Source organism: Diabrotica undecimpunctata, chromosome 6 (genome assembly GCF_040954645.1).
Source record: "Diabrotica undecimpunctata isolate CICGRU chromosome 6, icDiaUnde3, whole genome shotgun sequence".
Taxonomy (NCBI): Eukaryota; Metazoa; Arthropoda; class Insecta; order Coleoptera; family Chrysomelidae; genus Diabrotica; species Diabrotica undecimpunctata.
In genome coordinates, this window is record NC_092808.1 from 152,915,432 (window position 1) to 152,934,960 (window position 19,529).

Sequence of the window (19,529 nt, forward strand, 5' to 3'; positions counted from 1 at the left end):
AATTTCTCTTTCATATCGACTAATAAAAACCTTTAAGTACACTTACTTCATTCTACCTGAAAACGGGTTGAGTTAAAATTTAGAAATGGTTACTAAGCTAAACCCATAAATGATCTTTATAACACATACACAGATAGAATAACTGAAGACAGCAGTTCAATTCGTGATGATTCTGAGAACAATATAGTTAGCCAAGTGAAGAGGGATCGCTCTCTCTAGGAAGTCTATATGATTTACACACAGCTGTCTTTGATAGCCTAAATGATGAGAAAAAAGATACTGAAATAGGTGCACCCACGAACAATTTAGTGTCAACTGAAATAGCTAGTTGGATATTAAATCTACTTCTTGACAAAGTATGGAAAGAGGTACGTCCACTAAAACGTTGGAGAAAAGTTAACCCCAAAGATTGGGTAATAAAGGTCGCAAAAAGGAGGCGTGCTGAGGGTTTGCCTTATGAGATAAAAAAATACCATAGACCAGCAAAATTGCCAAAACCAGTTAATTGTTTAGAGTGCTTTTACAAATGTGCCAGTTATTTCAGCGAAGATTACAGACAAAGACTATGTCGTGATTATTGAAAGTTAGAATATGTAGGCCTGAAACATTTTCTTATTGCACGTATTAAAACGGAGCCACCAAAGAGAGTCGTTGCAGTTCGTTGAAGTTTAAAAAACCACGTGCATTTTCCAAAAAGTGTTACTTTTCTTTGAATGGTCAAGACATACAGGTATGTGAGAAATTTTTTTGTAAGACACTTTGTATATCAGCGTCGTTAATACAGGATGTTGTAAGAAAAACTGATATTCTAGGCTGTTATGCAGATACGGATAAAAGAGGCAAGCATACACCGCCAAATAAAACAAGCAGTAAAACCCGAAAAATCGTGAAGGCTCACATTGAGTCTTTTCCACCCATGGGCCTACATTATATTCGCCAAAGTTCAAAGCGTAGATATATGGACAAAAATTTAAGTATAAGAAAAATGTACCTAACTTTTTATAAATGACTGTGAGCAGAAGAAACTGGAAGGTGTTAGCGAAATTACATATCAAAGAATATTTTATAACGACTATAATTTAAGCTTTTTTGTTGCTAAAAATAATCAATGTTTAGTTTGTAATACATATGATAGGGCTAATCCAATTGACAAATCGGATTTAGAAGACAGTTACAGAGAACATCAGAGAAGAAAAGAAGTATGTAATCTTAAAAAACAAAATCATAAGAAAAAATCTAATGAACAACGGGATTTTGTTTCAATTACTTTCAATCTACAGGCCGTACTACAGATTCCAAGTGGATTGACTGGAAAACTATATTATTCTCGAAAATTATGTGTCTACAATTTGTGTGTATATGAAGCCGCATTACTAAATGCAGCTTACTGTTTTGACTGGTCAGAAATTAACGGTAGACAAGGAAGTTCTGAAATAGGAAGCATTATACTCCACTACTTATCAAAATGTGTTCCAGAATATGTAAGTGAAATAAGTTTATTTTCTGATACCTGCAGAAGACAGAATCGTAATCAGCATATTGCAGCCTTACTATTATGGGATGTTCAAAACATAGACCATTTAAATATTATTGAACACAAATTTTTAGAGTCTGGACATTCCTATATGGAAGTTGACTCTATGCAGAGTAATACCGAAACCGCTAAAAAACACAGATCTATCTATGCGATGCCAGATTACTTGTCTGTTTTTCAAAATGCAAGAGGAATTAAAAATATCAAGGTTGATGATAAAAAAGTATGTATGGAACCATACAAATGTAAAGAAGTTAAATACTACGACTTCTATGATTTAAAAAATTTGTCACACACTTTAATTAAAAACCGGACAAAAGACCAAAACAGCGAAAAAATAATGTGGTTGAAGATAGAAATAATGAGATGCGTGAAAGGAGGGACAAACAGAATCTATTTTAATTATGACATGTCAACAAGCTTCAATTATTTCCTTACTGATACTGCACGGCAGTCAAAAAGAAAAAAGCACGCCAAGTTATCAACTAATACAAGCAATCTTGAAGAACTTAAACGACTTTATGATGCACATTTGCCAATTAGCATAGCAGAAAAGAGAGATTTGGTACAGCTATGGGATAAGGGAGTGATACCAGAGGAATATCACGGGTGATATCGTAATTTGAAAACGGGAAATGATGTAACAGACATCTTGCCAGAGCCTGCTTGCAGTGGCGAATCGGACGAGGAAGCCTCATAATAATAATATTGTTATTATTATATTCGAAATAAATTTGATTTTTTCTATAAAACTGCCTATCATTCATATAAATAATAACTATAACTGCACACCTATGTTAACAAAATTTTCAGGGAAAACCAGTTAAATGTCATAAATATCGACTAATACCTTAAAACATTGCTATTACCTAGTAAAAGCCTCATATATCGATCACAAAACTGGAAAATATTATACTTGGTTTATTATATTTGTGTTAAATATGTTATTTGAAGAGTAATTGATTTATTTAGATTTACAGGTAAAACCAGGTAAATGATAGCATTTCCAACTTAAATTTAGGATTAGTCAGATAGGTGCCTTAACTTTTTCAAACTAATGATAGAATATCATTTCAGATATATGCATCTTTCACTAGAATACCTAATATCAAAAACAGGCTGACTGCTTAATTCACAATAAAAAACTAAACTTTAAAAACGTTTTTTCTCGGTTTCGGTATTCCGACATTTACCTGGTTTTCGCAGTATACCGACGATATATTATAGTGTATTTCTATATTCTTTCTATATTCCCATGTTTCTCCAGCGGTATAAATATACTTTTATATGTATAAAAGAATAAAAATAATTATTTTCCCATAAATATACGAGTACATTCGACGATGAATGAAAACACCTATGCATTGTTTGTTCTTTACGATAATATGATGTTTATTAGCTTTGGGTATTTTATCAAAAACAAGTTGTAAAACATTATTTTAATTAAAGATCACGTACTAACATGGCTTGTTTGTGATTAATGTTATTCTAACGATTTTAGTATTGTGGGAAGCATTTTTACGCCTTACACCATATTATTTGTATGATTTGTTTTTTTTTTTTTATAACATTAATGCTAGTGTAATTGATGCATTAATAACACCAAAAATGATAACCAGATGATTTTTCTGTAATATTTCAATCTGAAGTATTGTATTTTTCTTTCAATCTGTAGGAAAGTCCCGGCTAAGTTAGTACAGATGTAGGACCGCTTTGTAACAATAAACGGCTTCCAAGAAAAAACATTCTTCATTTGATTACTATCCAGATTAGCATACGAAAAGCACAAACGAAAACAAACGACAGAAATGCTGATTCATCATCACCATGGCTCTCCAGTCCTTCGTGGACCTTGGCCTACTTCAGGACATCCTTCCTTTTGTTCCTCTCAAATGCTTTTCTTGTAGATCGTTTAATGCCAATTTTTTGAGATCCTCTTCCACGTCGTCGAGATATCTTACATAGTATTCCTCAAGTTCGACTTCCTATTGAGTTTTGGAACATAGATATTCTGGGGGGGGGGGGGGGGGGTGAGTGTTTCTAGGGTTCATTCTTAACACGTGGTCAACACATCTTATGCGGTTGATCTTTATCACTTTTACAATATGTGGTATGTGGGTCCTTATAGAGTTTGTATAGTTCACAGTTATATAATCTTAAGCGATATAACATTTTCATTTATCGAACCGCATTGCAAAGATTGCCACATAGCATATTGAGCTCAAATCATCTTCTTCTCACCAAAACTGATGGAATTTAGAATTTAAGGAAACTTTTGCTGGTTTTTAAAACTCTTCGAAAACAAACCTTCTTCCTCAATCGCTGCCATTACTCTGGTCTCTTCTGTCAAAATCGTACATTCTCTTACCAGATCCAAAATTGTAACTAATACGGTCCCTCCTCCGCGACGCTTTTTACAAGAAATTGAACCCTAAAGCGAGGTCAAATTCGACAATTATACAGTTAATATTTGTTTCCAGATGATTCGGTAAAAACATTTAAAAGTAAACACCTTTAGGTCGCTGTAACGTATCAGCCAAGGGCGTATCAAATAAATTTTTATATATTTAATATTCGATATCTAACGAAAAAAATTATGCTACATGTTGAACAACACACCTCCGATATTGCACCCCTTGTCTAAGTCCTCTATTAGATTCAAGGATTAAGGACAGATTTCCCCGTACACATACCCGACACACCACCTTCTCCATTGTTAACTTCACGAGTTCCACTAGATTATTTGGTATTTCCAGTTCCTGAATTGCTTTAAGAGCTTTTTTATATTCATTGTGTCATAAGCAGACAAAGTCGACAAACAGTTGATGCGTTTCTACGTTTAGCTCCCTTGTTTCCTCCAGTATTTGCCTCAGCGTGGAAATCTGGTCAGTATTTGATTGACCACCTATAAATTGGTATTTTTCGTTTGGTATGTCCCAATTAAGTTTTCTGCATACGGTTTTAGGCGACTACAAAGATCCCTCTATAGTTTGATAATGCAAGGATGTCAACTTTCTGATGTGTGGTACAAAATATGTCGGTATTCCAGTCGCTAGGGAAGGCTTTCTTTGTCTACATACACGTAATCGGTATGTGTACACATCTACTGAGGTTTTCTCCGCTCTTCTGATCTGTTGTTCTGCTGGTAGATTGTTAATGCCGGGTGACTTATTGTTTGATAGCTGATTTATTGCTTCATTTACATCAGTTAGTGATAGTGGTACTCCTTTCCTCGTTTCCTCTTTTTATTTTATTTTGTGGGTGGACTTGTATGCATTTTCCCCCATATTTTGTTTCACTTACAATTTAAAGGACTTCTGTTAGCCGTCTGCCAGGTTAGTCGAAAGGTCGTCGACCTTACTAAGGACTTTAAGTTTAGTAACGTTATACCTGTATCAATCAGAAAATGATCGATTTAGTTCCTCGGATATCCATCCCGCGATACCCATGTTACTTTTTATATGTATCTGTGTTGGAACCAGATGCTGTCCAGATATTGTCATATTGAGCGATGCTTTGTGGGTAATGTGTTTGCTATTGTAGGGAAGAATATCCACTCCTGACCCACTTTAGTATTCATGCGTCCCATTCCTATTTTTACGTCATTTCTTAGGCATTGTCTATATGCAGCTTTCAGCTCCTCATAGAAATCTTTTTCCAACGCTGTTTTGTCCTCTATGGGGCGTGTGCGTTTAAATATAATACTATTGTTAAATAATTGACCCTTTATACTCATGATACAGAACGAAATGCAACGCCATACGGACTAAGGATGAATTTGAAAAAAACTAAATGCATGATCATGGCTAAATCAGCAGATGGAAACATCCAATTGATTGTTAAAGATACTGTAATTGAGAATGTGGATATCTACAAATACTTAAACATGGATAATATCAAATGTAGACTAAACCAAAGAGATTAAGACACGTATTGAGAAAAAGACACATGCAGCAGATTCAATAAATTATTGCTTTGAATCCCATTATGAGTTGTTTGATTCTCTGATTGACAAGAAATCCCACACCAAATAAGTGCTCTCTGGGATGACAACTGTACTACAGAGCATGTCTTTGTTCCTCCACAATTCCCCGTCCTGTCCACCTTATTTCTTGATGGTGACTAACCTTTTAAAAAGCACGTGTTTTTTTACTGGACTTCTCGATTTTAAAGTAGTGAGCTTCTTATGTTAGCTCATTTAGTAGTAGTTCCATAGCTTCAGTAGAAGTTTTGGAAAAACTTAATATATATTGCACAGAGGCAAATAATAATAATTTGTTTCCACAAGGAATCTACGTTCCTGTATTTGGCTGTATACCATATATTAAAAAAATTTATTAAAATCCTTTGTAAAAGGTATATATTTTTAAAAACCCAAACGGGCTGTGTTAGACAAAACGTTTTCGGAATCCATTATTCCATCATCAGTGTCCTAGAAAATATATAACCACTTAATTAAAAAGAACGTGAAGTTAAAATTTTGACCAAGGTTAATGAAAAGTGTGGTTAATACTTACTAGGAGTACATGAATGTAGCCACTAAATACATGGGTAAAAACCCGTTAACAAATAATTAGTTACATTTGTTTTACATTATATTTTATAAATTATTAGGATGTTAAAGTTACCGTTGGATTAGGTAACATGGTGACATATGACTCCACGTTGAAGTTGCAAGTCCTGAGACGGTGTGTCTACGAGGACTTAATGGAAGCAACTGATTGAAATGACAATGTTGACAAGTTAGGACGGAACAAGTAACAGAGTAGTCAATATAACTGTATGTGTCTACTTAAGACAAAAGCCAACGTTAATTAAATTTGTTAAAGTAATAGATTTTTTGATATTAAATTAATATAACAGTATCAACCATCAATGTTGTTGTTTTTTAAAAATTGATTTTTATGTGTATGAGATGAAATGTGGAGAGAAGATAATGTGGTTATAGTTAGGCAACCAACTATGCATGTGTGTGGTAGTGTAATGAAAAAGAGATTTTTATATTTAGGCCCTTTATGTTTCTTCAACATTTGGTACTTGGAAAATAGAAAATAGACACATGTAGAAGGTTGAGTTATAGAAATTTTGTTTGATATTGGTGGAAAATGAATGAATATATTTAAAATATGAAAGTGTTCTTACATGAATGAAATAAGAACACTTTCATATTTTAAATATATTCATTCATTTTCCACCAATATCAAACAAAATTTCTATAACTCAACCTTCTACATGTGTCTATTTTCTATTTTCCAAGTACCAAATGTTGAAGAAACATAAAGGGCCTAAATATAAAAATCTCTTTTTCATTACACTACCACACACATGCATAGTTGGTTGCCTAACTATAACCACATTATCTTCTCTCCACATTTCATCTCATACACATAAAAATCAATTTTTAAAAAACAACAACATTGATGGTTGATACTGTTATATTAATTTAATATCAAAAAATCTATTACTTTAACAAATTTAATTAACGTTGGCTTTTGTCTTAAGTAGACACATACAGTTATATTGACTACTCTGTTACTTGTTCCGTCCTAACTTGTCAACATTGTCATTTCAATCAGTTGCTTCCATTAAGTCCTCGTAGACACACCGTCTCAGGACTTGCAACTTCAACGTGGAGTCATATGTCACCATGTTACCTAATCCAACGGTAACTTTAACATCCTAATAATTTATAAAATATAATGTAAAACAAATGTAACTAATTATTTGTTAACGGGTTTTTACCCATGTATTTAGTGGCTACATTCATGTACTCCTAGTAAGTATTAACCACACTTTTCATTAACCTTGGTCAAAATTTTAACTTCACGTTCTTTTTAATTAAGTGGTTATATATTTTCTAGGACACTGATGATGGAATAATGGATTCCGAAAACGTTTTGTCTAACACAGCCCGTTTGGGTTTTTAAAAATATATACCTTTTACAAAGGATTTTAATAAATTTTTTTAATAATTTGTTTATCATTTTTATAACATTCCTGACAAAAGTTACAAAAGTAATCAAGAGCTTAAACGTGTTTTAGATTCGTTTTTTTTGTGGTTTAAAGAAAGCCAACCAAAGAAAGTCTTACTCCAAGGCCTACTCTAATTACGATTGCTCTGTATTATAAATGTATAAATACATAATTGTATGATGCGAACTAAATTAGTGCGATTAACACAGTTTCTTGGTTTAATTAGGCAATCGCAGGATCGGTGAAGTAACCTTTATAGTCAACGACCTCTTTTACAATCATTATACACAGCTGAAGTAAAAAATAATAAGAAATTGATCTTTCTACTCGACGAACTCTGCATGAAGATTGATGCAAAAAATTAACAAGATCTTCATGTCAACAACACAACTATACAACAAACGAGATTTCTAATTTTAAAACATAATTTACAACACAAACCACACTACATAAATTTCGTTGCAAAGTATTAGAAACGGACAGATATTCATCTATATACAACATTTTATCTTCAACTATAGATGATAAAGTTAATAAAATTTATATAGAAATAGGAGTAGGGTTGCGCCAGGGTTCATCAATGTCAACCAGATTTCCATCATGTCACTGAAAAATCCTAGTTCTTCAACCACCTAGCCTTCTGTTAATAGTAAAAATATTGTAAATAAAAAATAAAAAAATTTTACCTTGTATAAGCGACGAATTCAGCCACTTTATGTAATAGCTGTTGGGATAGTTGACCAGCACCTCGTTGGAGACGATCGATATGGGCAGCAGTAGTACTGCCAATATAGAAACCGCCAAAGAGAAAGAACATAGCCACGTGCTGATCCTATATACGGTGACTTCATCTTCGTCGGTACTGAAGTAGTCTTCTTTGCCTCGACGTTTGAATCTGCAAAGCAAGGCGAAACTGGATACGTATAAGATGATGAAGAGCAGGAGGAATATCTGGAAAGAAACGGAAATATATCAAATATTGTAATTAGTACATATTTTTAGTACAATTAAAAACAAAGCTAAGATTAATACTATTACAGGAATTAATATTAAACTCAACAGTCTTCCGAGTTGAACCGCATCGATTATCATTGCGCCGAGCTTTCGACATTGTCTTCGATGTCTTCTTCAGGGCTTCCGAGGTCTCAGTCTCCCGAGAACACACTACTATACTGATCATTAATCAATGCATTATTGGTGCTTGAGATAGAGGATTAGACGGGTGGAGCGAACGATATTTTCTTTATGAGAGGTCTCCAAGTCGAAGGTAACCGTATGCCTTCATCTCTTTTATTGAGACAATTCGGCCATTTTTGAAGTTATACTTCTATACGCGCGCTCCACGTTGGAAATTTGTATGGGAGTGAATCTTGAAATCATTACATATGTAAGATAATGAGTAAACGAGAGACAGAAGATATATTTTCTCTCTCTTCCTCTCTCGAATATAAAAATGTTCCTTTTGTATATACATTTAATATTATATATATACATATAATATTATATATATAATAAAATATTTATTAATATTATTATTTATGTGATATGTTTTGTATTATTTATTAAATGTTCATAATTATATTAGTCTTTTGTATTTCAAAATAATAATCTCAATAAATCACTGTATGACCCACAACTGTCAATTTTGAAATACGTTTGTGTCATGTCCTCGATAGTATAGAAGTCAGTATCCCCGCCTGTCACGCGGGAGACCGGGGTTCGATTCACAGTCGGGCAGGACTTTTTTATTAATATTATTACATGATAAATTAAACATATCCCTAAGTAGAAAAGTTATGTATATTATTGTCATTTTTAAATACTTATGAATATTGCATTTTAATTTGTATTGTATTATTATATTGAATTATGTTGCACTGTATTGTAGTGTATTTTTTTATGTATATTATTGTCATTTTAAAATACTTATGAACATTGCATTCTAATTTGTATTGTATTATTATATGGAATTATGTTGCAGTGTATTGTATTGTATTTTTATATTACTAACAAAATAAACAATGAATTTTACTGCAGAGTATGTGTAAAAAAATTTTTGCATTCAACTCCTTTCATACATATATGAAAATAAAAATATACATTTTCATCAAAATATTGATTCAATCCTTAATTTACTATACTCCTATTACAGGTCAAATGTTGTTTATTAATTGTTAGTAAGTTGTTATTAATTCTGTTTCTCTTTCTGCTATACCTTACCTATAGCATTACATATGCAATGATTGTGCATATTGACTCCCAAATAAATTTGTAACGGCGAATGCGTGTATAGAAGTGTAACTTCTACCGGCAGTCCCACTGGACTGCCACACCCGTTTTTTTTAATTTCTATGACTTCTCGGATAATTGTTGGTTTATAAAAGCGGATGGGGCTATGGTGCTGGAATTTTCAAAATCAATGTTGTGACCTGTATGAAGATGGTGTTGACCTAGAGGTGAAATTGAATCAAAATTGCGAACAGAAATGAAATGTTCATAAATTCTATTTTGAAATCTACGATTTGTTTGGCGTATATAGGATCGGGGGCAGTCTGCACAAGGAATTTCATAAACTACGTGTTATTCATTTGGAATGTTTGGAATGTCACTAAAAATTTATCACAAATACAAAGATTATACGACGTACAGTTTGGTTTTCGTGATTAATCACTACTATGAAATATGGAGAAAAATTACGACACTGAAAAAAAGGGCCACATTTTTATTTATTAGTATTTAGATGACGTGAAGACGATCACGTCAATAAAGCTAAAGTAAACTATAAGTATTTTGTATACCGTTTAGTTTCCAATAATCTACCAATATTACAATTTTTTACAGAAGTTATTGTTCAAGGACCATAATGGTTCATTTAACAGACATAATAATGGATGCATACCCATTATTCAAATAGTCAATTTTCACAGTTAGCGTTGCGAAAAAATGTTACGTATGTTATTGGTTTATTAACATAAATACCCAAGTCTCAATGTCACGTTATTATCCACAGCGCATTTAATCTGTTTTTTGTTTAAATTCTTTTGTGAGAGATAAAAAAAGAATATATTTAAATTCTATTCTGCTACACACACCATGAGTGTATAGATGGTCGCAGATAATATCCAATCAGAGCATTTCCGCAAGATTTACGTACCTAACCATCAGGTTCAGTACTAGTACATATAGGTATACACCACAAATCATCCAAATGTACTAGTATGCTCCTATATATATACAAGGATTTCCACAGTTTTCACTGTATTCCTTCACTCAACCGTTTTCTCCAATTTTTCCTGTTTAGCCAGTCCCCTTCCTGTAGGTTTCTTCTACTCATTGCTTCGTCCACTGCATCTCTGAAAGATCTTCGGGGTCTGCCTCTCTTTCTTCTTCCTATCGGGCTCCACTCTGTTATTCTATTTATCCACCGATTTTGGTCTGCTCTTCTGACATGTCCGTACCAGGTTAACCTCTTCTGTTCGATGTAGTCTATTATGTCGGAGTTCATTCCCATTCTCCTCTTAATCTCCATGTTATTTATTCTATCTCTTCTTGTTACTCTGCAGCTTCTCCTTAGGAATTCCATCTCTGTTGCTCTTATTTTGTTTTTGGTTTTCTTATTTATTGTCCAGTTTTCACACCCATAAGTGAGGATACTTCTTGTCATGGTATTATATATTTTTTTCTTTGTTTTCATGCTGATGTTCTTATCCCATAGTACCGGGTTCAATTTTCGTATGCAGTCTCTTGTTTGTCCTAGTCTATTTTTATATCTTCCTCCGTTGTTCCTTTGTTTGATATTATGAAACCTAAATACTTATACTTGTCTGTTCCTTTGATTTGTTTACCTTCGTCTATTTCCAGCTGTTTTATTTCTGTATTCTCCGTTGTTAGGTATTCAGTTTTCTTTAGGTTTATTTCCATCCCATTCTTTGTATATTCCTGCTCCAGTTTTCTCATCATAAAACTGAGGTCATCCTCGTCTTGTGCGATCACTATTTGGTCGTCGGCAAAACTTAGCGTATATAGATATTCGTTCCTTACTGGTATACCCATTCCTTCGCACTTTCTTTTCCATGGTTTCGGGGTTTTTTCCAGGAATATTTTGAACAGGGTGGGGGATGTGGAGCAACCCTGTAGTAGTCCCTTTGTCGTCTTAAATGGACTGCATATTCTATTGGCCGTTTTGATAGCTACTTCGTTATTCTTGTAGTGTGCTTTTACCGCGTTTATTAATCTTCGTGGAACTTCGATGTCTTCCATTACTTCCTATAGCTTGGTTCTAGGTATTGAGTCATATGCCTTCTTAAGATCAACAAAAGCCAGATCTACTATTGGACGGATCTACTATTTTTGGCCATTCTTTTTTCTATTAGTTGTTCGACCGTGTAAATGTGATCTAAGCATGCTTTCCCCGCTGTGAAACCTGCCTGGTCTTCTCCGATTTTATCTTGTATATATATTTCTAATTTTTCCTTTATGGTCTTTCCATACAGTCTGCCTATAGACGATATAATGCTGATTCCCCGATGGTTTTTGCAGTTTTTTCTATTTCCTTTCTTGTATATTGATGTCATATATGCTTGGGTCCATTCTGCCGGTAAGTCTTTTCCATTCACAAGTATGCTCCTACGACACAACATAGTATAGTGACGAGGAAATTGGAATCTTATTTGACGATATTTCCAGAACATTGGAATTTTCTATTACGGTCTCTAATACAACAAAATCTCTACAATATTAATATAAAAAAATTTCTATAAAAAATTACGTAAAAGATGGAAATGGAAAAGTCCAAATGGAAACATAAAAATTAAGACTAATTTCATAATCAATGGTAAAAAAAATATTTAAGGACGTCAGAGTTAAGACCGATTACTTTCTAGATACAATTTCTAGAAGACGTTTCTATTTATTGGTACAACTTATTAGATTTGATGATTCAGAAACGAGGCTTAAAAGTTTTAAGGTTGATAAATTGACTCCAATAAGATCCTTACTTCAAATACTTGTCGAGAGTTGTTGGAATCAATATAAGCCTAGGGAGAATGTCAGCATTGATAATATGTTACACATCCAGACAAGCTGCAGCTTCCGACAATATACAGTACTGTGCGAATTAATGGAATCATAATCTGCTTTAATGAAAAACAGTTTATTAAGAAAAAATTATATTTTGACAAAACTATAAAGGTAAAGGAAGGTATTTGCCTTAACACCACGTTGGCAAGGCGGGTTGGTGAGTTTTTAACTCAGCCGCTCATTGTGAGTACCGACGCTGTTTGAAGACGCCCGCTCCGGGTCAGACGCTTCTAGGTTTGTGATCTTATACTATCCCTAAAAGCAGGGGTTGCCAACTCCGCCATCTTCGCCGTACCGAAAATATTCTTCGACGTCTTGGATGCCGTTTTGGACTTCAGGTCTTCTAGGACTTCGGCTAAACAATGGAAAATGTGAAATACACAAACTAAAGAACAAAGAAGGAGTCCCCATATCAAATAGAGAAAAACTACTACACATAGTTGAAGACTTCTATCAAGAACTATACACAAGTCAAAGAGAAGACCAAATGAACTTGGAAGCCGCCGCATCACGCAAAATCATCAACCAGGGTTCAGAGCTCATGCCAGAGATCAAACTAAGCGAAATCCAAGACGCAATGAAAAAGACGAAAAACAACAAAGCACCAGGAGAATATGGAGTCGTAATAGAAGCTATAAGCTTCTCAACCACATGAAAATTTTGTTTAACCTTTGTCTAACAGACTGTTGCATACTGTAATGTAAACATAGCAAGGAAATAAAGAAGGAAAAATTAAGAGATAATTAGCCTAGTAAAGAGTAATAATTATTTAAGTAATTATTATATATTCCAAATTAATAAAGAATAAATTCGACACAGTTTAACGTATACATTTCAAATAAAAAACAAAACAATTGACCCAGTTTAACACAAGCCTGAATGTTTAAAAAATTACGACACTTAGACCTTGTGGAAATTAATACAAGGTACGAATTGTTAAACAAGCGATAAGAATTGAGCTGACTAAGAAGTTTTACATAGCGTGATCCAGTTTAACACATGGAATAGATAGCATAATCGAAGGTACGAGTTGGCAATAGATAAAAACAAACAGAAGTTGGTCAGACAGTTCAGTAATAGCGCGGCGCCTGAGAGGGCCCCACGCGAGGGGAGACTAGTGGGAAGTTGGCACTCTAGACGCTCCACGCCATAGTGTGGAGATCGGACGATACGCAGCCAGTGGACGCGCTATTTAACTCGACGGGATAGTGTGACGTATAAGTGTCGGCAACTGGAGATTCGAAGGTTCGCAATCTCAAATCCCTGTAGGACTGGAGGCGTATTCACTAGCTAGAGCCTAGATACGCGAAGGTAACTAAGATCTATATACTAACCCAAGGTATATCTAATGACACGGAATTGTCCGACCATTAATTCCTTGCTTGTCTCTTCTCGTCTCCCTTCGCGCCTGATCGAACATTTTTGGTCATAACTGATATTTTGTAGTGTACAGTCTAGTTAATACATGGTAAACTCGAAATTTGTTTTTGTTATTCCTAGCCGTTACAGGTCGAGACTAGAAGAGATACACATTTCGCTTATGCAGTGCTCCGGCTTCTAACGTAAGCCCATAGCCTCTCACTCTTTGCAGGACCTGAGACCGAGAAGTCCTTAATTCCCTTCTTTCCAAAAATTTCCTTACCCTCTTGTAAATCCGCGAGGGCGGAACCAGTCAGTCCAGACTAGTGGAACCAGTAAGCCTTGCCCCGCTCGCAGGGATAAGTATCCCCTAAGAATTGTAGAGGCATTGATAAGGAGATTGAAACAGACGTCTGCTACAATGGTGACAGCCTTTATCAGAGTGGAGACAATTCATTAGAGGGGTTTATTCGATTCATTTACAGCTTCAATCCTAAATTATCACACCTAACCCCCCAATTTATTAGAATACCGGAAACATGGAACAATGCAGTAACGATTTTACTACACAAGAAAGAAGACAAGGCGCACCTAGAAAACTATAGACCAATCAGCTTATTGAACCACATCTATAAAATGTTTACCCGAATAATTACGACAAGACTAGAAAAAAAGTTGGATTTCTACCAGACCCGAGAACAAGCTGGCTTCCGTTCAAAATTCGGAACAAACGATCACCTACAAACAGTAGAAACCTTAATAGATAAATCGATAGAATATAACAGATAACTGGTAGTACAAACATTGTACCAAAACGGTCCTCGAATACGCCTTTAAAATGCTAAAGTAGGAAAATAGAGGAATAAAAATAGACGGGGAAATGCTCAATCATCTGCGTTTTGCCGACGATATAGTACTTATTACCGAAGATCTGCGTGAAGAACAACAAATGCTATAACAATTAGAAAACGTATCTTCAACAATAGGTCTAAAAATGAACATCAGTAAGGGCAAATTTATGAAAAATTTGGTTCCCTGCGAACACCTATATATATACATACACCGGTATTTACCCTTCCGGTAGGGATCTATGAAGGAGTATCACCGAGCCGCAAGCCCTTATCTCTTGCCGTACTGGTCCACCATAGGCCGATCAGACACCAGCATATTCTAGTCTAAGCCGCAGATTTATTTAAGAATTTTAAACTGCTGCGTTAGCCTGTTTTATTTTTCTGTACATCGAGCCGGGGCTTGAACCCACATCCACTGAACCATTCGACAGTAAAGCGAATGAAAATCGGCCGCCTGGCCCGATTGGCTATCTGACCGACTAATACCTTGTAACCGTTTCAAAAGATTTAAAAGAAAATCATTATAAATTTCGATTATTTTTTTTAAATAAAAGTACTAACCCCATCTATTTGTCAAGTACCTACCTGTAGCCGACTCAAAGATTCTTCTGTAATTCCCAAATATATCCGGTAGATGAGCCTATTCATCACCTTGTCACTCACGCCCAATTTCCAGAGAGCACAAGAATAGCGCCCCCTCTTTCCTGTTAAGAACGTCCAACCGTTAAGACGTATTTCCAAAGTGGGTCTCATTTAGAGGTGAGCTTAGAAATCCTTTTCTTGTCCATATTTTAGATAGATATTTGTTTTTTAGACCCTTATTGGAGAGGCTATAAATAATTCTGATATATTTCTAATGTTGCAAGATAGTATTGGTATGGAGTTATTCCAGCTCATGGCCCAGTAGCGGTATCTTTTTATGGAATACCTAACCCCTCTTATCTAGGATGGTGGTGGTTTGATATAGTACGTAGCCGAATCAATGGTTTATTTGGTGACTGATTAAATAAGAAAAGAAACAGAGCAGATTAAGGTTGTACCAATTTTTATTATACCTACTTTCAAGACAAAGGAAATGATTATGAACTCAAAAAAATGAAAATATAGTGAAGTGTTCTAATTTTATTTAAAGGTTTATTTTCTTTATTATTCCTAGTTGATAAATAACTATATTATTTTCAATGTAAACAAATTTCGAAATTTGGGGTTAATATATATATTTTATATTCATTTTCTTTATAACTAATTCTTAATTTAATACGATACAAAGTTTTTTTGTTCATTACTAAGAAATAATAAAGAATAGTTTTCTTGTAAACTTTCGATAAATCTAAAAATTATTTTTTCTTCTCGTCCCCTTCGAGGATAAACCAGGGGTGGCGTCCAATAATAAATTATAATTTCATATTCTCTAATTGTGCTTGAATTTAAGATACGATATAGTTTCTATATGTTTAAGAAAACCCCGCCCAATTCTCTTCGACAGTGAGCGATTCTGGCCTTGCATATATCATTGTAGCACGGCAGTGTTACAACCTAACAAACACCTAACCTGCGAACATCTAATCATTCAAAATCAAGTGGTAGAATTGACAGAAAATTACATATATCTCGGTCATGAAATCAGAATAAGCAAGGATGATCAGACCTGTGAATTTCAACGACGAATAACACTTGCTTGGGCGGCGTATGGTTCATTAAAAGACATCTTTAAGAGCAACATCCCGATAGCCATGAAACGGAAGACATTTGACCAATGCGTTCTTCCTATTAAGACATACGAAGCAGAAACTCTCACTCTCACAAAAACAACAGCACTAAAAATGCGAGTGGCACAAAGGCGCATGGAAATATCGATTCTCGGCGTAACAAAAAAAAGACAAAATAAGGATCTTGGCTTTTTTTTGGTTGGGTCCAATTTGCTCTTTCGAAGTAAGAATCTTTAATCTCCTGGTGTTGTTTTTCTCTTTCTTCCGCATTTTCCTAACCTTATCACATCCATTGATCCCGTTTCTCGTTTACTCTTCAAAATCTTGCTTAATCTAATGATGGAATTAAAGGAAACAAACGCACTAATTACCGAAAACAACACAAACTTAGTGAGAAATGTCCTAAAACACCCTTAAATAAAAGTCAGAGAAAACTAAGGTTATGTTTTCAATGCTTGGTCAGTTGTAAATGCGTCGACAGTGTGGTATTTTTCGTCATAAAAATTTATACAATATTTATATTTAAGATTTTATAATATTACTTGTAAGGGTAAAAATTTGTGTTGTGTTTAAAGATTACAATTTTTTTGATTTTATTTTATGCAATTTTTGAAATTCAATCAACAATTTACGTGATAATGATAAATAATTTTGTTAATCTTTAATAAATTAGCTTAAATTGAAAGTACCATTCGTTTTAATTGCATAAACTTACGATAGAAAAAATAATACACGCAAGTTGGCGTTAAAAAATTTTGTATACACGCGAGTTCTCACGTTATAAAAAGTAGGCGCGAGATCTCGCGTCTATTTTAAAAATTAATCGTATTACAAATACTATAAGATTGCAATGTAGCACGTCTCAGACGCAACAAAAACTATATTTTTTATAAAATTTCTTATTGTTAAACGACTTTAACAAACAGTTGTAATTTTCTTTCATATACATCAACGTTCGTGACCTCAAATAGCATCGTGTGCATCGTCGCCTTGTAAATAGATACATCCTACCAAGGCTAAATAAAATACACACAATTTAATTGTGTTCATACACAAACATTCCTTTCGATGCAAAGTCGAAAGTTTCGAGAAGATATTTTTAGTCAGGAAACATCAAACGACATGTGAAGGTGTACATCATATTCCGTTATTATTTGCATGTAGGCTCATCAGGCAATGAACTCGTCAGATACTCGTATATCAGAATACAATTTCATTGCAAATTTCAATCTACAACATTAACGAAAACACTTTTTTCTATACGTGAAAAAGTTTGTAAGGTCCATTCGCTTAGGTCGGGCATATTTTGACAGAAATTCATAGTCGGAAACCTATAACACAAAAATTCCTACTTCTCAGTATTAATAGCTCGAATATACTTACTATTGCAGACTTTTTCCATTGAAAAAAGAAGAATTATTCTAAATAGTGGAAGTGTATACTACACCCATAAAATTTTCCCTGTATATTTAAAATATATTATTTGAGTTGTTACAATTATTGTAAAATATTGTAGCAAATATTTGTATTGTTCGCGTTGTTTATTTTAGTTAATATAGTTTTATTGTTCTATTATTTTTGTTTAATTCTTTGTTAGTTCTATTTAGTTAATTAGTTAGCTCTTGAATTTTATTATTATGCATAATCAAAGTTTTCTACTTGTTCCATGAGCTAATGCGTTGGTAAGCATTTCTTTTTTTCAAAATACCACCATTTTTTTTTTAAATTATTTGCCGAATGAAATCCTGTTGAGATAAGTTGATCATTAATAGTTATTTAACCAACAAGTGTATTAATAAGGGCGATTAACAATTGAGATATTTTAACGCGTGAGCGGAGCGAGAGCGTTAATGTTCGAGATTGTTAATCGCCATTTTAATTCACGAGTTCGTTACGAACCGTTTCCGTCGTCCGTACTTTTCAGAAATAAAGATATCTTAGTTTAAATTTTTATTTAATTAACGATAAACAACAATTTTTTCAGCTTTCATTAACTTTATTCAAAGTTTAATTTTCCTTAGTGGTAGTTTTATTATTGTAAACATTAATATTCGAAATAGTAAAATTACTGTAATTAATGGTAGGTATTGATAAATGATTATCTGCTGTATAGCGTTTTGACAAATTTATATTTAAGTCTTCTTGGATCTCTGTAAATTCTGTGATAGAAGAAGAAGCGGTGGTGCTGAAGGAAGTACTTTGACAAGGTTTAGTGATATTTTGTCCCAAGAGTTTTTCAGCCGTCTCAAGTTTATTCTGCATAGAATTATCTATATAACCTTCTGCTACAGCAGTCGATTTCTAGCCACCTATTCTTTTAATATTATTAGACGATAACACTACGATAAAGCACTGCTGTGACTACAAATACCTAGGTATCACTATTTCACAAGATGGAAAAAAAATATATCCTTTCAAAAGAGGATATATGAGACTATAGTAAAAAGTATCACTTTATACAGCTGTGAGGTATGGCCACTGAAAGAAAGAACACTCTCAACGCTGAAAGCGACGGAAATGGATTTTTAGGGAAGAGCCGCAGGAAGATCTAGAAGAGAAAGGATTACCAACGAACGCGTTAGAGAAATAATGGGAATCAAACGAACAATCACAGATGACCTAACAACAAAACAACTTATCTGGTTCGGACACATACAAAGAATGGACGAACAACGAATGCCAAAAGAAATACTAAAGTGACAACCAGAAGGAAAGAGGAAATGAGGTAGACCGAGAAAAAGTTGGAGCGAAGGAATAAATAAAGAACTGAGAGAGAGGGCCATAGAAGAAGATCTATGGAACAATCGGTCTAAGTGGCGATTGGAAGTCGGAAAACGGCAGAGAACGTTATAAACCGACAAGTAGTAGTAGTAGTCTTTTAATAGCTGAAGAGTCTGCACCACTGTCACACAATATTGAGGCAGAGGAACGTCTAAAACAATGCCCAGTGTAGAGATGCAAATAGTGAAATTATAGCATAATGCAAACCCCATTATTCACTGTTGTTCGACATGTGGACGGAAA

The 19,529-nt window shown here is 34.1% G+C and overlaps 1 protein-coding gene across 1 annotated transcript in view; it reads right to left on the reverse strand.

Moving 5' to 3' along the window:
* Positions 1–19,529, reverse strand: part of lili (LMBR1-like protein lilipod) — a 77,222-nt gene that overhangs the window by 34,509 nt on the left and 23,184 nt on the right. Inside the window, exon 2 of the mRNA XM_072535828.1 lies at positions 8,194–8,458. Coding sequence (XP_072391929.1) covers positions 8,194–8,458 — 265 coding nt within the window. The remainder of the gene's footprint in view (positions 1–8,193; positions 8,459–19,529) is intronic.